This window comes from Oncorhynchus kisutch, linkage group LG15 (genome assembly GCF_002021735.2).
Source record: "Oncorhynchus kisutch isolate 150728-3 linkage group LG15, Okis_V2, whole genome shotgun sequence".
Taxonomy (NCBI): domain Eukaryota; kingdom Metazoa; phylum Chordata; class Actinopteri; order Salmoniformes; family Salmonidae; genus Oncorhynchus; species Oncorhynchus kisutch.
In genome coordinates, this window is record NC_034188.2 from 81,679,025 (window position 1) to 81,696,524 (window position 17,500).

Below are 17,500 nucleotides of genomic sequence, written 5' to 3' on the forward strand. Positions count from 1 at the left end.
GTGTGTGTGTGTGTGTGTGTGTGTGTGTGTGTGTGTGTGTGTGTGTGTGTTAGTGGTGCGCGGGTCAGCTGTTTGTTCACCCACCCACAATTGCTAATAACCCATCCGCAACCGCCGGACTTATATGTGATGAAGTGAAAATGTGCTGTTGGCTGCAGAACTATTTTTTTGACAGAGGGTGCAGGAATTTATTTTGCCTGATTTAGATACAGTTGAAGTCGGATGTTCACATACACCTTCGCCAAATACATTCAAACTCAGTTTTTGACAATTCCTGACATTTCAGTAAAAATTCCCTGTCTTATGTCAGTTATTATGTCTTTAGTTTAAGAATGTGAAATGTCAGAATAATAGCAGAGAGAATCATTTTTTTCAGCTTTCTTTCATCACATTCTCAGTGGGTCAGAAGTTTACATACACTCAATTATTGTTTTGTAGCGTTGCCTTTAAATTGTTTAACGTTGTGGGTAGCCTTCCACAAGCTTCCCACAATGAGTTGGGTGAATTTTGAGTCAGGTCTGAGTCAGGTTTATAGGCCTTCTTTCTCGCACATGCTTTTTTAGTTCTACCCACACATTTTCTATGGGATTGAGGTCAGGGCTTTGTGATGGCCACTCCAATACCTTGACTTTGTTGTCCTTAAGCCATTTTACCACGACTTTAGAAGTATGCTTGGGGTCATTGTCCATTTGGAAGACCTATTTGTGACCAAGCTTTAACTTCCTGACTGATGTCTTGAGATGTTTCCTCAATATTTCCACATAATTTCATCCCTCATGATGCAATCTATTTTGTGAAGTGCACCAGTCCCTCCTGCAGCAAAGCACGCCCACAACATGATGCTGCCACCCCTGTGCTTCACAGTTGGGATGGTGTTCTTCAACTTGCAAGCCTCCCCCTTTTTCCTCCAAACATAACAATGGTCATTATGCCAAACAGTTCTATTTTTGTTTCATCAGACCAGAGGACATTTCTCCAAAAAGTACGATCTTTGTCCCCATGTGCAATTGCAAACCATAGTCTGGCTTTTTTTATGGCAGTTTTGGAGCAGTGATTTGATTTGCACTTTTCGCACCAAAGTATGTTCATCTCTAGGAGTCAGAACGTGTCTCCTTCCTGAGTGGTATGACGGCTGCGTGGTCCCATGGTGTTTATACTTGCGTACTGTTGTTTGTACAGATGAAAGTGGTACCTTCAGCCATTTGGAAACTGCTCCCAAGGATGAACCAGACTTTTGGGGGTCTACATGAATTTTTCTGATGTCTTGGCTGAGTTCTTTTGATTTTACCATGATGTCAAGCAAAGAGGCACTGAGTTTGAAGGTAGGCCTTGAAATACATCCACAGGTACACCTCCGATTGACTCAAATGATGTCAATTAGCCTATCAGAAGCTTCTAAAGACATGACATCATTTTCTGGAATTTTCCAAGCTGTTTAAAGGCACAGTCAACTTAGTGAATGTAAACTTCTGACCAACTGGAATTGTGATACAGTGAATTATAAGTGAAATAATCTGTCTGTAAACAATTGTTGGAAAAATGACTCGTGTCATGCACAAAGTAGATGTCCTAACCGACTTGCCAAAACTATAGTTTGTTAACAAGAAATGTGTGGAGTGGTTGAAAAATTAGTTTTAATGACTCCAACCTGAGTGAATGTAAACTTCCGACTTCAACTGTATGTTTCTGCTTATAATTTCCAACATTTGGGCAGGCTATTTGTGTGTTTCTGCTTATAATTTCCAACATTTGGGCAGGCTATTTGTGTGTTTCTGCTTATAATTTCCAACATTTGGGCAGGCTATTTGTGTGTTTCTGCTTATAATTTCCAACATTTGGGCAGGCTATTTGTGTGTTTCTGCTTATAATTTCCAACATTTGGGCAGGCTATTTGTATGTTTCTGCTTATAATTTCCAACATTTGGGCAGGCTATTTGTATGTTTCTGCTTATAATTTCCAACATTTGGGCAGGCTATTTGTGTGTTTCTGCTTATAATTTCCAACATTTGGGCAGGCTATTTGTATGTTTCTGCTTATAATTTCCAACATTTGGGCAGGCTATTTGTATGTTTCTGCTTATAATTTCCAACATTTGGGCAGGCTATTTGTATGTTTCTGCTTATAATTTCCAACATTTGGGCAGGCTATTTGTGTGTTTCTGCTTATAATTTCCAACATTTGGGCAGGCTATTTGTATGTTTCTGCTTATAATTTCCAACATTTGGGCAGGCTATTTGTATGTTTCTGCTTATAATTTCCAACATTTGGGCAGGCTATTTGTATGTTTCTGCTTATAATTTCCAACATTTGGGCAGGCTATTTGTATGTTTCTGCTTATAATTTCCAACATTTGGGCAGGCTATTTGTATGTTTCTGCTTATAATTTCCAACATTTGGGCAGGCTATTTGTATGTTTCTGCTTATAATTTCCAACATTTGGGCAGGCTATTTGTATGTTTCTGCTTATAATTTCCAACATTTGGGCAGGCTATTTGTATGTTTCTGCTTATAATTTCCAACATTTGGGCAGGCTATTTGTATGTTTCTGCTTATAATTTCCAACATTTGGGCAGGCTATTTGTATGTTTCTGCTTATAATTTCCAACATTTGGGCAGGCTATTTGTATGTTTCTGCTTATAATTTCCAACATTTGGGCAGGCTATTTGTGAGTGAAGTTGTCTATATTTAGATACATGCAGTTGATCTTTTGTCATTATACAAAATGTCATTATGTTAAAATGTATGTGCATACTACTGTAAATCGCTCTTGATTAGAGCATCTGATAAACTACTAACATGTAAATGTAGAAATGATATGTTGCCCTAGACGACTAAATAAACCCAACAGCTCAACAAAATAATGTAATCGATCAATAGAATGAATGTATCATCTAGTTGGCATCTGTAAAGTTTTCTGTGTCATCCTTCCCGGAGCAAAGACGTTTAGGAACCGTGGAGGAAATACAATTAAGCAACAACAAACGGGAAAGATTGACCGGTTGTAAGGGACAATAAAGCTGTGAAGACGACCCAGGGTGTTTCTGATCAGATTTCAGTTCGGCTTCGATGCATATTTTATGTGGTTGAAATACTATCAGCTTTTATGAATGACGAAGACAACACCTCTACAGATCGTATCTAACTGAGCATTGAATTCCCTCAAGATGCAGAACGAAATAAATCATATTTCTCCACTCCTGTTCCCAAATCCAAATTGTTCCTACATTTGGTGTATCATTTTACTGTAAGAAAATGCTCCATTCTGCAGGAGTTATTATTAATGCTAGAGCCATATTCATATATATATATATATGAGTCAGTTATGATGAAAGCCCTGGGTTTTTTTTCTAGGTGTGAAGATATTTCAACAAGTCCAGGTAATAACAGGCTACACTGATTACTCGAGTGGTTCACAGGTTTCTAAACCAAACCACACCATCTTTGGTAAAGTGTCGCCATAATATTTGAATTGAGGAAGTGTGTCAATAGGATATTTTAGAAGATTCCTAAATTCCCCCCAGCATTCAGATGTGAGCTAAACAGTGAACTTGAAATAGATATGTGTTTTTATTCTATGGGTGAAAAAGAGAATTTGTTCCAAACGTTTAGCTCAGTTCTCGCTGTTTTCTTTGTGTTTGTGATCTATTAACAGCAAGGGTTGCATTAAATAGGTGCAATATTTTTTAAAGATGCATTTGGTGATGTTCAATTCATTTGGTGATGTTCAATTCATTTGGTGATGTTCAATTCATTTGGTGATGTTCAATTCATTTGGTGATGTTCAATTCATTTGGTGATGTTCAATTCATTTGGTGATGTTCAATTCATTTGGTGATGTTCAATTCATTTGGTGATGTTCAATTCATTTGGTGATGTTCAATTCATTTGGTGATGTTCAATTCATTTGGTGATGTTCAATTCATTTGGTGATGTTCAATTCATTTGGTGATGTTCCATTCATTTGGTGATGTTCAATTCATTTGGTGATGTTCAATTCATTTGGTGATGTTCAATTCATTTGGTGATGTTCAATTCATTTGGTGATGTTCAATTCATTTGGTGATGTTCAATTCATTTGGTGATGTTCAATTCATTTGGTGATGTTCAATTCATTTGGTGATGTTCAATTCATTTGGTGATGTTCAATTCATTTGGTGATGTTCAATTCATTTGGTGATGTTCAATTCATTTGGTGATGTTCAATTCATTTGGTGATGTTCCATTCATTTGGTGATGTTCAATTCATTTGGTGATGTTCAATTCATTTGGTGATGTTCAATTCATTTGGTGATGTTCAATTCATTTGGTGATGTTCAATTCATTTGGTGATGTTCAATTCATTTGGTGATGTTCAATTCATTTGGTGATGTTCAATTCATTTGGTGATGTTCAATTCATTTGCACACAACATATAAACAAAGCCTTCACTGTGGAAGTTCATATATAAGCTAGTTATTGTTTTATTGCTGAAACGGCGAGCAACACCTATAAAACGCAGATATTTCTCTCAAAACAAAGGGATGTCGATTCACACGGTATTATCAGAGGACTTTGGCGTTTGCCAAAAAACAGTAGGTTATTCTGGTATGTCGTCCAGATTTCAGTTTCCATAGAACCCATAGAATCTAAACAACACATGATCTCTAAGCAGGAGGCTACAGTTCCCTTGACATGCCATAGGTCTGAAGTCTGTCTTGTGACTAATCATTTGTATAGCGCCTCACATGATCACACATAACAAAGTCCGGTACTGCTATCATCCTCTTTCACCACTTCAACAAATCTTTACCGAACATTACTTTTCTGGGCCCCCTTTTTTACATTCTCCTTTTGCAGATTTTGTCTTATTGAATGAAACTTCCACTGTCCATTTTGCCTCCATTGATTGATGTGAACTTTTTCTGCCTGTTGCCAAAAGCATTATTTGACTATCGATTGGTTGTGTAGGCTATTTGACTATCGATTGGTTGTGTAGGCTATTTGGCTATCGATTGGTTGTGTAGGCTATTTGACTATCGATTGGTTGTGTAGGCTAATTGGCTATCGATTGGTTGTGTAGGCTATTTGGCTATCGATTGGTTGTGTAGGCTAATTGGCTATCGATTGGTTGTGTAGGCTATTTGGCTATCGATTGGTTGTGTAGGCTAATTGGCTGCAGATGTGGCCAGGGCAAAAAATAGCCTAAGACATCGCTACAGAGAGACAGGACGGACAGCTGATCGTCCTCGCAGTGGCAGACCACGTGTAACAACACCTGCACAGGATCAGTCCATCCGAACATTACACCTGTGGGACAGATACAGGATGGCAACAACAACTGCCCGAGTTACACCAGGAACGCACAATCCCTCCATCAGTGCTCAGACTGTCCGCAATAGGCTGAGAGAGGCTGGTCTGAGGGCTTGAAGGCCAGTTGTAAGGCAGGTCCTCACCAGACATCACTGGCAACAACGTCGCCTATGGGCACAAACCCACTGTCGCTGGATCAGACAGGACTGGCAAAAAGTGCTCTTCACTGACGAGTCACGGTTTTGTCTCACCAGGGGCGATGGTCAGATTTGCGTTTATCGTCGAAGGAATGAGCGTTACACCCCGAGGCCTGTACTCTGGAGAAGGATCAATTTGTTGGTGGAGGGTCCGTCATGGTCTGGGGCGGTGTGTCACAGCATCATCAGACTGAGCTTGTTGTCATTGCAGGCAATCTCAACGCTGTGCGTTACAGGGAAGACATCCTCTTACCTCATGTGGTACCCTTCCTGCAGGCTCATCCTGACATGACCCTCCAGCATGACAATGCCACCAGCCATACTGCTTGTTCTGTGCGTGATTTCCTGCAAGTCAGTGTTCTTCCATGGCCAGCGAAGATCCCGGATCTCAATCCCATTGAGCACCTCTGGGACCTGTTGAATCGGAGGGTGAGGACTAGGGCCATTCCCCCAAAAAATACCCGGGAACTTGCAGGTGCCTTGGTGGAAGAGTGGGGTAACATCTCACAGCAAGAACTGGCAAGTCTGGTGCAGTCCATGAGGAGGAGATGCACTGCAGTACTTGATGCAGCTGGTGGCCACACCAGATACTGACTGTTACTTTTGGATTTTGACCCCCCTTTGTTCAGGGACACATTATTCAATTTATTTTCCATTTATGTCTGTGGAACTTGTTCAGTTTATGTCTCAGTTACTGAATCTTGTTATGTTCATACAAATATTTACACATGTTAAGTTTGCTGAAAATAAACACCGTTGACAGTGAGAGGACGTTTATTCTTTTGCCTAATTTTTATAAATGGCACAACATTTTAAAATGTGTGGATTTTTTAAGGTATTGTTTCTCTTTATTCAACCCGTTCATCACCCACCCGCCCTTTAGCCACACAATATTGAATGACCCTAAATCCATCCACCCCGCGAATATAACTGAGGGGACTGTATCAACCCGCGCATCACTAGTGTGTGTGTGTGTTTGTACGTGAGTGTGTCGCTGGTCTCTCAGGTCTGGCTGTATTCTACAGTGCATGTGTCTCCAGTGTTTGTGTGCTACTGGAGATGCGGCTCTGTTGGAATAACAGCCAGGACCACAGCATCACCAACCAGCCCACTCTGCTCAATGTACCTGTTTATCTGTGTGTTTATGTGTTTAAAGAAAGAAAGAGACTGTACTCTGTTCCCTTAAATGCACCGTTAAGTGTCACAACATATTAATCTGACAATCTTCTTTCCCTGTGGAATGACAGTGTTATGGTAATGATAGTGTTATGGTAATGAGGGTGTTACGGTAATGAGGGTGTTATGGTATTACGTGTGTTATGGTAATGAAGGTGTCACGGCAATAAGGGTGTTATGGTAATGAGGGTGTTATGGTAATGGCGGTGTTATGGTACTGAAGGTGCTATGGTAATTGGGGTGTTATGTAATGGGGGTGTTATGGCAATAGGGGTGTTATGATAATGGGGGTGTTATGGTAATGGGGGTGTTGTGGTAATGGGGGTGTTATGTAATGGGGGTGTTATGGTAATAAGGGTGTTATGGTAATGAGGATGTCATGGTAATGGCGGTGTTATGGTACTGAATGTGCTATGGTAATTGGGGTGTTATGTAATGGGGGTGTTATGGCAATAGGGGTGTTATGTAATGGGGGTGTTATGGTAATGGGGGTGTTATGGTAATTGGGGTGTTATGTAATAGGGGTGTTATGGCAATAGGGGTGTTATGTAATGGGGGTGTTATGGTAATGGGGGTGTTGTGGTAATGGGGGTGTTATGTAATGGGGGTGTTATGGTAATGGGGGTGTTATGGTAATGAGGATGTTATGGTAATGGCGGTGTTATGGTACTGAATGTGCTATGGTAATTGGGGTGTTATGTAATGGGGGTGTTATGGCAATAGGGGTGTTATGTAATGGGGGTGTTATGGTAATGTGGTGTTATGGTAATGGGGGTGTTGTGGTAATGGGGGTGTTATGTAATGGGGGTGGTATGGTAATGGGGGTGTTATGTGATGGGGGTGTTATGGTAATGAGTGTGTTATGTAATGGGGGTGTTATGGTAATGGTGGTGTTATGGTACTGGGGGTGTTATGTAATAGGGGTGTTATGTAATAGGGGTGTTATGTAATGGGGGTGTTATGGTAATGGGGGTGTTATGGTAATGGGGGTGTTATGGTAATGGGGGTGTTATGTAATGGGGGTGTTATGTAATGGGGGTGTTATGGTAATGGGGGTGTTATGGTAATGGAGGTGTTATGGTAATGGGGGTGTTATGGTAATGGAGGTGTTATGGTAATGACTATGTTCTGGGTGAGGGAGCTTTACGGTGGGGAACGTACAAGATTCATTAAGATCTCCAGACATAGAGAGCAACAAACACACACACAGACACACATTCAGTCGAATACACACACACAGTTGCAGACACACAGTCACACACACAGTCACACACACACACACACACACACACACACACACACACACACACACACACACACACACACACACACACACACACACACACACACACACACACACACACACACACACAGGCTGGCACAGATCCAGGTTCATTACAGAGGGTTTCTTACAGGTTGATTGAGTGATCATATTTCATCATATCTAATCCTATTTAATCATATGTAATAAGCTGCTCAGAGCCTCTTGCCTGGGGGAGACATGCTGTACTGTAGCTATGGAACTGACCCTCCCTCCCTCCCTCCCTCCCTGCGTATAGTCCCAACATGCCCTTCAATACATAACCTGTTCCTGTGTTTGTCTCCCTGAGTTACAGCAGCCTACAGTTAGTGTAAATATGTGCATGCATGTGTCAATCTGCTACAGTACCATCTGCTATAGTACCATCTGCTATAGTACTGCCCATGCACGGATGCATGCACACTAGTACTGAGCGATTAACCAACATTTCATATTTTATACAACTAATTAACCTACTTCTGTTCAAATACTTGAATTCAATTTTTTTGGACAGCCCAGTGCAGTATTTCTTTAGAGAGAAATTAAATAATTCACAACACAAGTCAAGAACTATGTTGGACGCAGGGCTGGAGGAAGTTGTAGTTTTCATTAAGCAAACATTCAACCTAGTTCAGTGCAGAAACATGGTAATTAACTACAATGACCATAAGCCATTGCAGCTGTTTGTTTTTTTTCATCTCGGACAGAGACTGGTCAGAGAGGAAAAGGCGAAGCGAGAGGTTTCATTCTCGCCCATATCCGTCCAAAATAAGCCAATTGTGTTTCTGTGGGCTTATTTTGGTGCTGATGTTGGTGTTGTCTCCTGCCTTTCCGCCTTCCCGCCTTTGGCCCGACTCCCATTGTTAGGGTGGAGACATGAGCGTCTCGTCACTATATACAGATCTCTGTACGTATATACTTTTACGCCTGATACGTTATGTTAGATACACACAGACAACATAGACTGCTTGAGAGAGGAATGTACACAACACAACGACAAGAGGGACAGAGACAGTTCTTGAAACAAGTAAAAGTATTTTGTCAAACAGCTCTGCAGCGTACTTAGGCAGAGAAATTTGAAACCAAAATCAAAAACTGTGATTATTTTTTAATAATCGAATCGAACCGACCTCAAAAAGCAGTAATCGCTCAGCACTAACACACACACGCACGCATGCACACACACAATCTTTAATGTTAAACGCTCAGAGTTTGGGGTAATCTGAAATGGCAGCATTTGATCTCTGACTCCTGGTTCACTGTGGGACATCTAAAATCCAGCTTATAAGTAGTATAATTTCTGGATATATTCAGCATCTTCTCTTTCTCCCCGACACACACATACTGCTGTTAGGGGAAGTGATGAGCTCTACAGCAGAGTCTCGCGACCTCAATTGCTGGTTGAAACCTGCCCCTCCCAAAATAAAGAATTTGTAGATAATTGGCCCTCTTTCTGGGACTCACCCACAAACAGGACCAAGCCTGGCCTGTTGAGGAGTGATGGACTCCATCCTAGCTGGAGGGGAGCTCTCATCTTATCTACGAACATAGACAGGGCTCTACCTCCTCTTGCTCCACAATGAGATAGGGTGCAGGCTAGGCAGCAGGATGTTAGCCAGTCTGACAGTTTAGTGGAGTCTGCCACTAACATTTCCAGTGTAGTCAGCTCAGCTATCCCCATTGAGACCGTGTCTGTGCCTCGACCTGGGTTGGGCAAAACTAAACATGGCAGTGTTCGCTCTAGCAATCTCACTAGGATAAAGACCTCCTCTATTCCTGTCATTATTGAAAGAGATCATGATACCTCACATATAGGGCTACTTAATGTTAGATCCCTTACTTCAAAGGCAGTTATAGTCAATGAACTAATCACTGAGTCTTGATGTGCTTGGCCTGACTGAAACATGGCTTAAGCCTGATGAATTGACTGTGTTAAATGAGGCCCCACCTCCTGGTTACCCTAGTGACCATATCCCCCCGTGCATCCTGCAAAGACGGAGGTGTTGCAGACATTCATTGTTAAATAACGACTGCATTTTCATCTTTTGAGCTTCTAGTCATAAAATCTATGCAGCCTACTCAATCACTTTTTATAGCTACTGTTTACAGGCCTTCTGGGTCGTATACAGCGTTCCTCACTGAGTTCCCTGAATTCCTATCGTACCTTGTAGTCATGGCAGTTAATATTACAATTGTTGGTGACTTTAATATTCACATGGAAAAGTCCACAGACCCACCAGCATTCCCCAAGAGAGGATGGCTTCCACTTCAGCAGTACTTCTACGACGAAAAGATCATGATCATTAGAAACAAAATTACGGACTCCTTTGAATCTGTGTATTCCTCCCAAGCTCAGTTGTCCTGATTCTGCACAACACTGCCAGGACCTTTGGATCAATGGAGACACTACAGTTTTTTGATCTATATCTCTTGACACATTCATGGAAATAGTCATGGCCTCTAAACCTTCAAGCTGCATACTGGACCATATTCCATCTAAACTACTGAAAGAGCTGCTTCCTGTGCTTGGCCCTCCTATGTTCAACATAATAAATGGCTCCCTATCCACCAGATGTGTACCAAACTCACTACATGTGGCCTCTCTTGAAAAAGTGGAACCCTGACCCAGAAAATGTAAAAAACAATTGACATATATCGAATCTCCCATTCCTCTGAAACATTTTAGAAAAAGAACTTGCGCAGGAACTCACTGCCTTCCTGAAGGCAAACAATGTATACGAAACGCTTCAGTCTGGTTTCAGACCCCATCAAAGCACTGAGACTCGTGGAGGTGGTAAATTACCTTTCATTGGTGTCAGACCAAGGTTCTGCATCTGTCCTCGTGCTCCTAGACCTTAGTGAAGCTTTTGACACCATCGATCACCACATTATTTGGAGAGATTGGAAACCCAAATTGGTCTACATGGACAAGTTCTGGCCTGGTTTAGATTTTATCTGTTGGAAAGATATCAATTTGTCTCTGTGGATGGTTTGTCCTCTGACAAATCAACTGTAAATGTCAGTGTTCCTCAAGGTTCCGTTTTAGGACCACTATTGTTTTAACTATATATTTTACCTCTTGGTGATGTGATTTGGTAACATAATGTTAACTTACACTGCTTTGCGGATGATACACAGCTGTACATTTCGATGAAACATGGTGAATCCCCAACATTTCCTACCCTGGAAGCCTGTGTTTCAGACATAAGGAAGTGGATGATTTACTTTTTGAACTCCCAAGAAACAAAGAGATCTTCTGTTGGATCAATTAATCTTGATGGTTGTACAGTTGTCTCAAATCAAACCTCGGCGTTACTTTGGACCCTGATCTCTCTTTTGATCTCTCTCTGGACCCTGCTGTACATACCTACATACCTACATGTATGCTATGGTCACAAGACTCAGGCCTGCTTATTGTCCCTATAATTTCTAAGCAAACGGCTAGAGGCAGGGCTATATAGAGCTCCATAGAGCTCTTTTTGTATTGAATGGTCTGCCCTATCCATGTGAGAAACGTAGATTCTGTCTCAACCTTTAAGTCTTTATATCCTGCCTGGTTGGCCCTGTCCGGGGGTATTGTTGGACTGGACCACAGTGTCTCCCGACCCCTCCTGTCTCAGCCTCCAGTATCTATGCTGCACTAGTTTATGTGTTGGTGGGCTAGGGTCAGTCTGTTCTATCTGGTGTCCTGTGTGAATGTAAGTATGCTCCCTCTAATTCTCTCTCCCTCCCCTCCCTGAGGACCTGAGCCCTGGGATCAGTACAATACAATAGAGTCAGTACAATAGAAACAGAAATGATATCATATATAATGTTCTATTAGCGCTATGGTCAGTACACTCAGTGTCAATGGAACCCTGACCTGTTCACTGGACGTGCTACCTGTCTCAGACCTGCTGTTTTCAACTCTCTAGAGACAGCAGGAGCGGTAGAGATACTCTGAATGATCGGCTATGAAAAGCCAACTGACATTTACTCCTGAGGTGCTGACCTGCTGACCTGCTGCTGATTATTATTACGTTTGAACATCTTGGCCATGTTCTGTTATAATCTCCACCCAGCACAGCCAGAAGAGGACTGGTATCACGTCTGCTCCCTCTCCGGCCTCTAGGTCATCAGGCTGCTGATTGTCCCGCACACCTGTCACCATCGTCTCGCGCACCTGCGCCTCATGACACTCTCCTTGACTCCACCACCTCCTTGATTATCTTCCCAATATCTGTCACTCCCCTTGGTTCTTTCCTCAGGTGATATTGACTCTGTTTTCACATCGGTCCGTTGTGTGTGTTTTGTGTTCATTTTATTTGTTAGAACACTCACTCCCTGAACTTGCTTCCCGACTCTCAGCGCACTCGTTACAACTGGCCACCCATCATAGCCTGGTTCCTCTCTAGGTTTCTTCCTAGGTTTGGGCCTTTCTAGGGAGTTATTCCTTGCCACCGTGCTTCTACACCTGCATTGCTTGCTGTTTGGGAGTTTAGGCTGGGTTTCTGTATAAGCACTTTGTGACACTGTGACATCTGTTGATGTAAAAAAGAGCTTGATAAATGCATTTGATTGATTGACATGCATTTCACTGTTAGTCTACGCCTGTTGTTTAAAAAGAATGTAACAAATAAAATGTGATTTGATGCGTGCTGATGTGCACACATCTACAATAAGGAAGCAAGTGGAATTAGTGTGTTATCATTTGGTTGGAGTAGTGATTTGTAGAGCAGGTGTTCTGAGCCTCAGGACCAGCTGACTCTTCTTTCCCTCTCTCCCTTCTCGCTCATCTCTTCTCTTTTTCTCCCCTCCTTCTTTACCTACCTTATTTAACCATCTCTACCTCCGCTCTCGAATCCCTCTCTCTCTTTCCCCTCCCTCCTTCGTTCCATCCTTCCTGTTCCATCCTTCCCGTTCGCCCTAGCCCTCTCCCTCTCCCCTTACCCGTCTCTCTGTCTCTCTCTGTGCAGACCCTGTTGCCCTCTCATCGAGCTATATTAATCACACTGAGTGCTCTGACATTTGAAGGACGCCAGTGATCAGAATAATTAAACACCACCCCTCTCTTTATCTGTTTGTCTTTCTCTATCTCTCTTTTCCTCCCCCGTTCTCTCTCTTTTTACAGAATAATAATGTGTCGCTACTGTCTAATCTGGCTGTAGTGTATGACCCCTAGTACTTTAGAACTACATTTATCTTTCACCTCTACACTGCACCAGAGTTAGTCATTTATCTTTCACCTCTACACTGCACCAGAGTTAGTCATGTATCTTTCACCTCTACACTGCACCAGAGTTACAGTCATTTATCTTTCACCTCTACACTGCACCAAAGATAGTCATTTATCTTTCACCTCTACACTGCACCAGAGTTAGTCATTTATCTTTCACCTCTACACTGCACCAGAGTTAGTCATGTATGTTCAACATGAAGCCATCCACTCACTATTGTTGCATTCCATACCTGTCACAATATCATGTTGTCATAGCGATTATTAGAGTTTGTTATTAATGCTTTCACATCTACACTGAGCATACAACACATTAGAAACACCTTCCTAATATTGAGCTGCACCCCCCAACCCCTTTTGCCCTCAGAACAGCCTCAATTGATCAGGACAGGAACTCTACAAGGTGTTGAAAGCGTTCCACAGGGATGCTGGCCCATGTTGACTCTACAAGGTGTTGAAAGCGTTCCACAGGGATGCTGGCCCATGTTGACTCTACAAGGTGTTGAAAGCGTTCCACAGGGATGCTGGCCCATGTTGACTCTACAAGGTGTTGAAAGCTTTCCACAGGGATGCTGGCCCATGTTGACTCTACAAGGTGTTGAAAGCTTTCCACAGGGATGCTGGCCCATGTTGACTCTACAAGGTGTTGAAAGCGTTCCACAGGGATGCTGGTCCATGTTGACTCTACAAGGTGTTGAAAGCGTTCCACAGGGATGCTGGCCCATGTTGACTCTACAAGGTGTTGAAAGCGTTCCACAGGGATGCTGGCCCATGTTGACTCTACAAGGTGTTGAAAGCTTTCCACAGGGATGCTGGCCCATGTTGACTCTACAAGGTGTTGAAAGCGTTCCACAGGGATGCTGGTCCATGTTGACTCTACAAGGTGTTGAAAGCGTTCCACAGGGATGCTGGCCCATGTTGACTCCAATGCTTCCCAGTTGTGTCAAATTGGCTGGATGTCCTTTGGGTGGTGGGGCCATTCTTGATAGGCACAGGAAACTGTTGAGCATGAAAAACCCAGCAGCATTGCAGTTCTCAACACAAACCGGTGCACCCGGGACCTAATTCCATACCCCGTTCAAAGGCACTTACATTCTTGTCTTCACCGTCTGAATGTCACACACACAATCCATGTCTCAATTGTCCCAGGTCTTAAAAATCATTCTTTAACCTGTCTCCTCCCCTTCATCTTCACTGATTGAAGTGGATTTAACAAGTTACATCAATAAGGGATCATAGGTTTCACCTGGATACACCTGGTCAGTCTGTCATGGAAAGAGCAGGTTTTCTTAATGTTTCCTCATCCCTCTCCCTAAATCCCCAGCCCTTCTCCCTAAATCCCCAGCCCTTCTCCCTAAATCCCCAGCCCTTCTCCCTAAATCCCCAGCCCTTCTCCCTAAATCCCCAGCCCTTCTCCCTAAAACCCCAGCCCTTCTATGTGCGTGCGTGCGTGCGTGCGTGCGTGCGTGCGTGTTTCAGTGTGTTAGCTGTCCACTCTGCTCTATTTTAGTAAATCGGTTTGCAGATCAATAGAAGGTGATTGATTTCCCCTGGTTATTCTTCAGCCAATCACACACCCACTGACTTAGCTGTGTGTGAATGTATGTGTGTGTGTCTCCAAGGGATGTGCCACTCAAAGTCAGTCCCACACACACACACACACACACACACACACTGGTTCATCATTTTTGCCTCTACATATGGCTGTCACACTGTCTGTCTTTACATGACAGTCTGTCTTCTCTTCCCGCTAAATAAACTGTATGGTGTCTCTGTTCCCTCATATAAACAGTGTGGTGTCTCTGTTCCCTCATATAAACAGTAGGGTGTCTCTGTTCCCTCATATAAACAGTATGGTGTCTCTGTTCCCTCATATAAACAGTATGGTGTCTCTGTTCCCTCATATAAACAGTATGGTGTCTCTGCTCCCTCATATAAACAGTATGGTGTCTCTGTTCCCTCATATAAACAGTATGGTGTCTCTGTTCCCTCATATAAACAGTATGGTGTCTCTGTTCCCACATATAACTGTGTGGTATCTCTGTTCCCTCATATAAACAGTATGGTGTCTCTGTTCCCTCATATAAACAGTAGGGTGTCTCTGTTCCCACATATAACTGTGTGGTATCTCTGTTCCCTCATATAAACAGTATGGTGTCTCTGTTCCCTCATATAAACAGTATGGTGTCTCTGTTCCCTCATATAAACAGTATGGTGTCTCTGTTCCCTCATGTAAAAAGTATGGTGTCTCTGTTCCCTCATATAAACTGTGTGGTGTCTCTGTTCCCTCATATAAACAGTATGGTGTCTCTGTTCCCTCATATAAACAGTATGGTGTCTATGTTCCCTCATATAAACAGTATGGTGTCTCTGTTCCCTCATATAAACAGTATGGTGTCTCTGTTCCCTCATATAAACAGTATGGTGTCTCTGTTCCCTCATATAAACAGTATGGTGTCTCTGTTCCCTCATATAAACAGTATGGTGTCTCTGTTCCCTCATATAAACAATATGGTGTCTCTGCTCCCTCATATAAACAGTATGGTGTCTCTGTTCCCTCATATAAACAGTATGGTGTCTCTGTTCCCTCATATAAACAGTATGGTGTCTCTGTTCCCTCATATAAACAGTATGGTGTCTCTGTTCCCTCATATAAACAGTATGGTGTCTCTGTTCCCTCATATAAACAGTATGGTGTCTCTGTTCCCTCATATAAACAGTATGGTGTCTCTGTTCCCTCATATAAACAGTATGGTGTCTCTGTTCCCTCATATAAACAGTATGGTGTGGTGTCATAAAGGATTCTGCTGTTTCTGTGTGTAACTCATGTTGTTTCTGTTTCCTCCCAGGATGCTTTACTGCGGCTGGCAGCAGTTGTTGACGTGCGCTCACTCCGAGATGCTCTCAGAGAGACCGCACAGGGGCTACTGCCCAGCGTGGTACGTACACACAGGGCTGCTGGGTAGTGTTCTTTTTTGGGAGGGGTCAAGCAGCCATTCCTCAGAACTGCACCACTGGATGGTCAGGTGTGTATGTTCAGTATGAGTGACAGGGGCAGAGCTTGTGTCAGAGGGGCGTGGCTTTCTCCAGGGGCCCTTCTGACCAATTAATGAAACGGAATGAATAGCTGACATGGCCTATCATAACCACACATTAGTCATCATCTCTAGGGATGTTAACGGTTAACCATTAGTTGGTTAGCCGCCGAAAATACATTTTCCAAGTCATGCTTATCGATCTGTAGGTTAATTTGACTAATTTTGTGTAGTTAAATTGTGTATTTTGGTTAGTTTGTCACGTAGACCTGTTTTAGGCTATATATCACATCGCATACAGAGCCTAGTTTGAGCGGAATATCCAACAACCTCTCATTTCATCCATGTTTCTCAAGACGTCCTCATGCCATTGAGCCCAGAATTTCTCTCCTGTTCTGTTGGTTATCATATCAACTTTATTTGGTTGTTCAGAAGCCAAAGGCCAAATCCCTAGTCATATTAGCCACCCATTCTAGTTGTTGCATCTTTACATTCCAATTAGATTGTCACCTCTGTCACATGAAACAGCGAGCATCATTTGCGCTTTAGAACAAACTTTTGCCGCTAATTGGATTTTAGGTCATTTTTTCCCATGTTGTTTTCCATTGGCTGCTTCATTACAGTGGCCTAGTTGGATGTTCAGTAATGGCCTTTAGCCTCTTGGCCATTAACTAGAAACATTAAAGGCTTGGCAAAACTTTGGATTATTTTAGAATCATTTTCTGGACAAAATATTTTAATGTTGTTTTGGTATTGAATTAATTAGGCTGTTAGTAAGATACCAAGAGTAGTTTTAAACTAACAAACTTATTAAATTAATAAATGACTAATCATTTCAAAGAACCTGGTCCCTCCCAGCAGCAGACAGACAGCTGTACTGCCACCAGTATCAGTCCAGGGGGCGCTGAAGGGGGTATAGCGACAGACAGCTGTACTGCCACCAGTATCAGTCCAGGGGGCGCTGAAGGGAGTATAGCGACAGACAGCTGTACTTCCACCAGTATCAGTCCAGGGGGCGCTGAAGGGAGTATAGCGACAGACTGCTGTACTGCCACCAGTATCAGTCCAGGGGGCGCTGAAGGGAGTATAGCGACAGACTGCTGTACTGCCACCAGTATCAGTCCAGGGGGCGCTGAAGGGAGTATAGCGACAGACAGCTGTACTGCCACCAGTATCAGTCCAGGGGGCGCTGAAGGGAGTATAGCGACAGACAGCTGTACTGCCACCAGTATCAGTCCAGGGGGCGCTGAAGGGGGTATAGCGACAGACAGCTGTACTGCCACCAG

The 17,500-nt window shown here is 42.8% G+C and overlaps 1 protein-coding gene across 2 annotated transcripts in view; it reads left to right on the forward strand.

Annotated features, from left to right (window-relative positions):
* LOC116353652 (cGMP-dependent 3',5'-cyclic phosphodiesterase-like) overlaps positions 1-17,500 on the forward strand; it is a 236,771-nt gene that overhangs the window by 217,379 nt on the left and 1,892 nt on the right. For both annotated transcript variants that reach the window (XM_031791176.1, XM_031791175.1), the window contains exon 4: positions 16,029-16,118. In XM_031791176.1, coding sequence (XP_031647036.1) covers positions 16,029-16,118 — 90 coding nt within the window. The remainder of the gene's footprint in view (positions 1-16,028; positions 16,119-17,500) is intronic.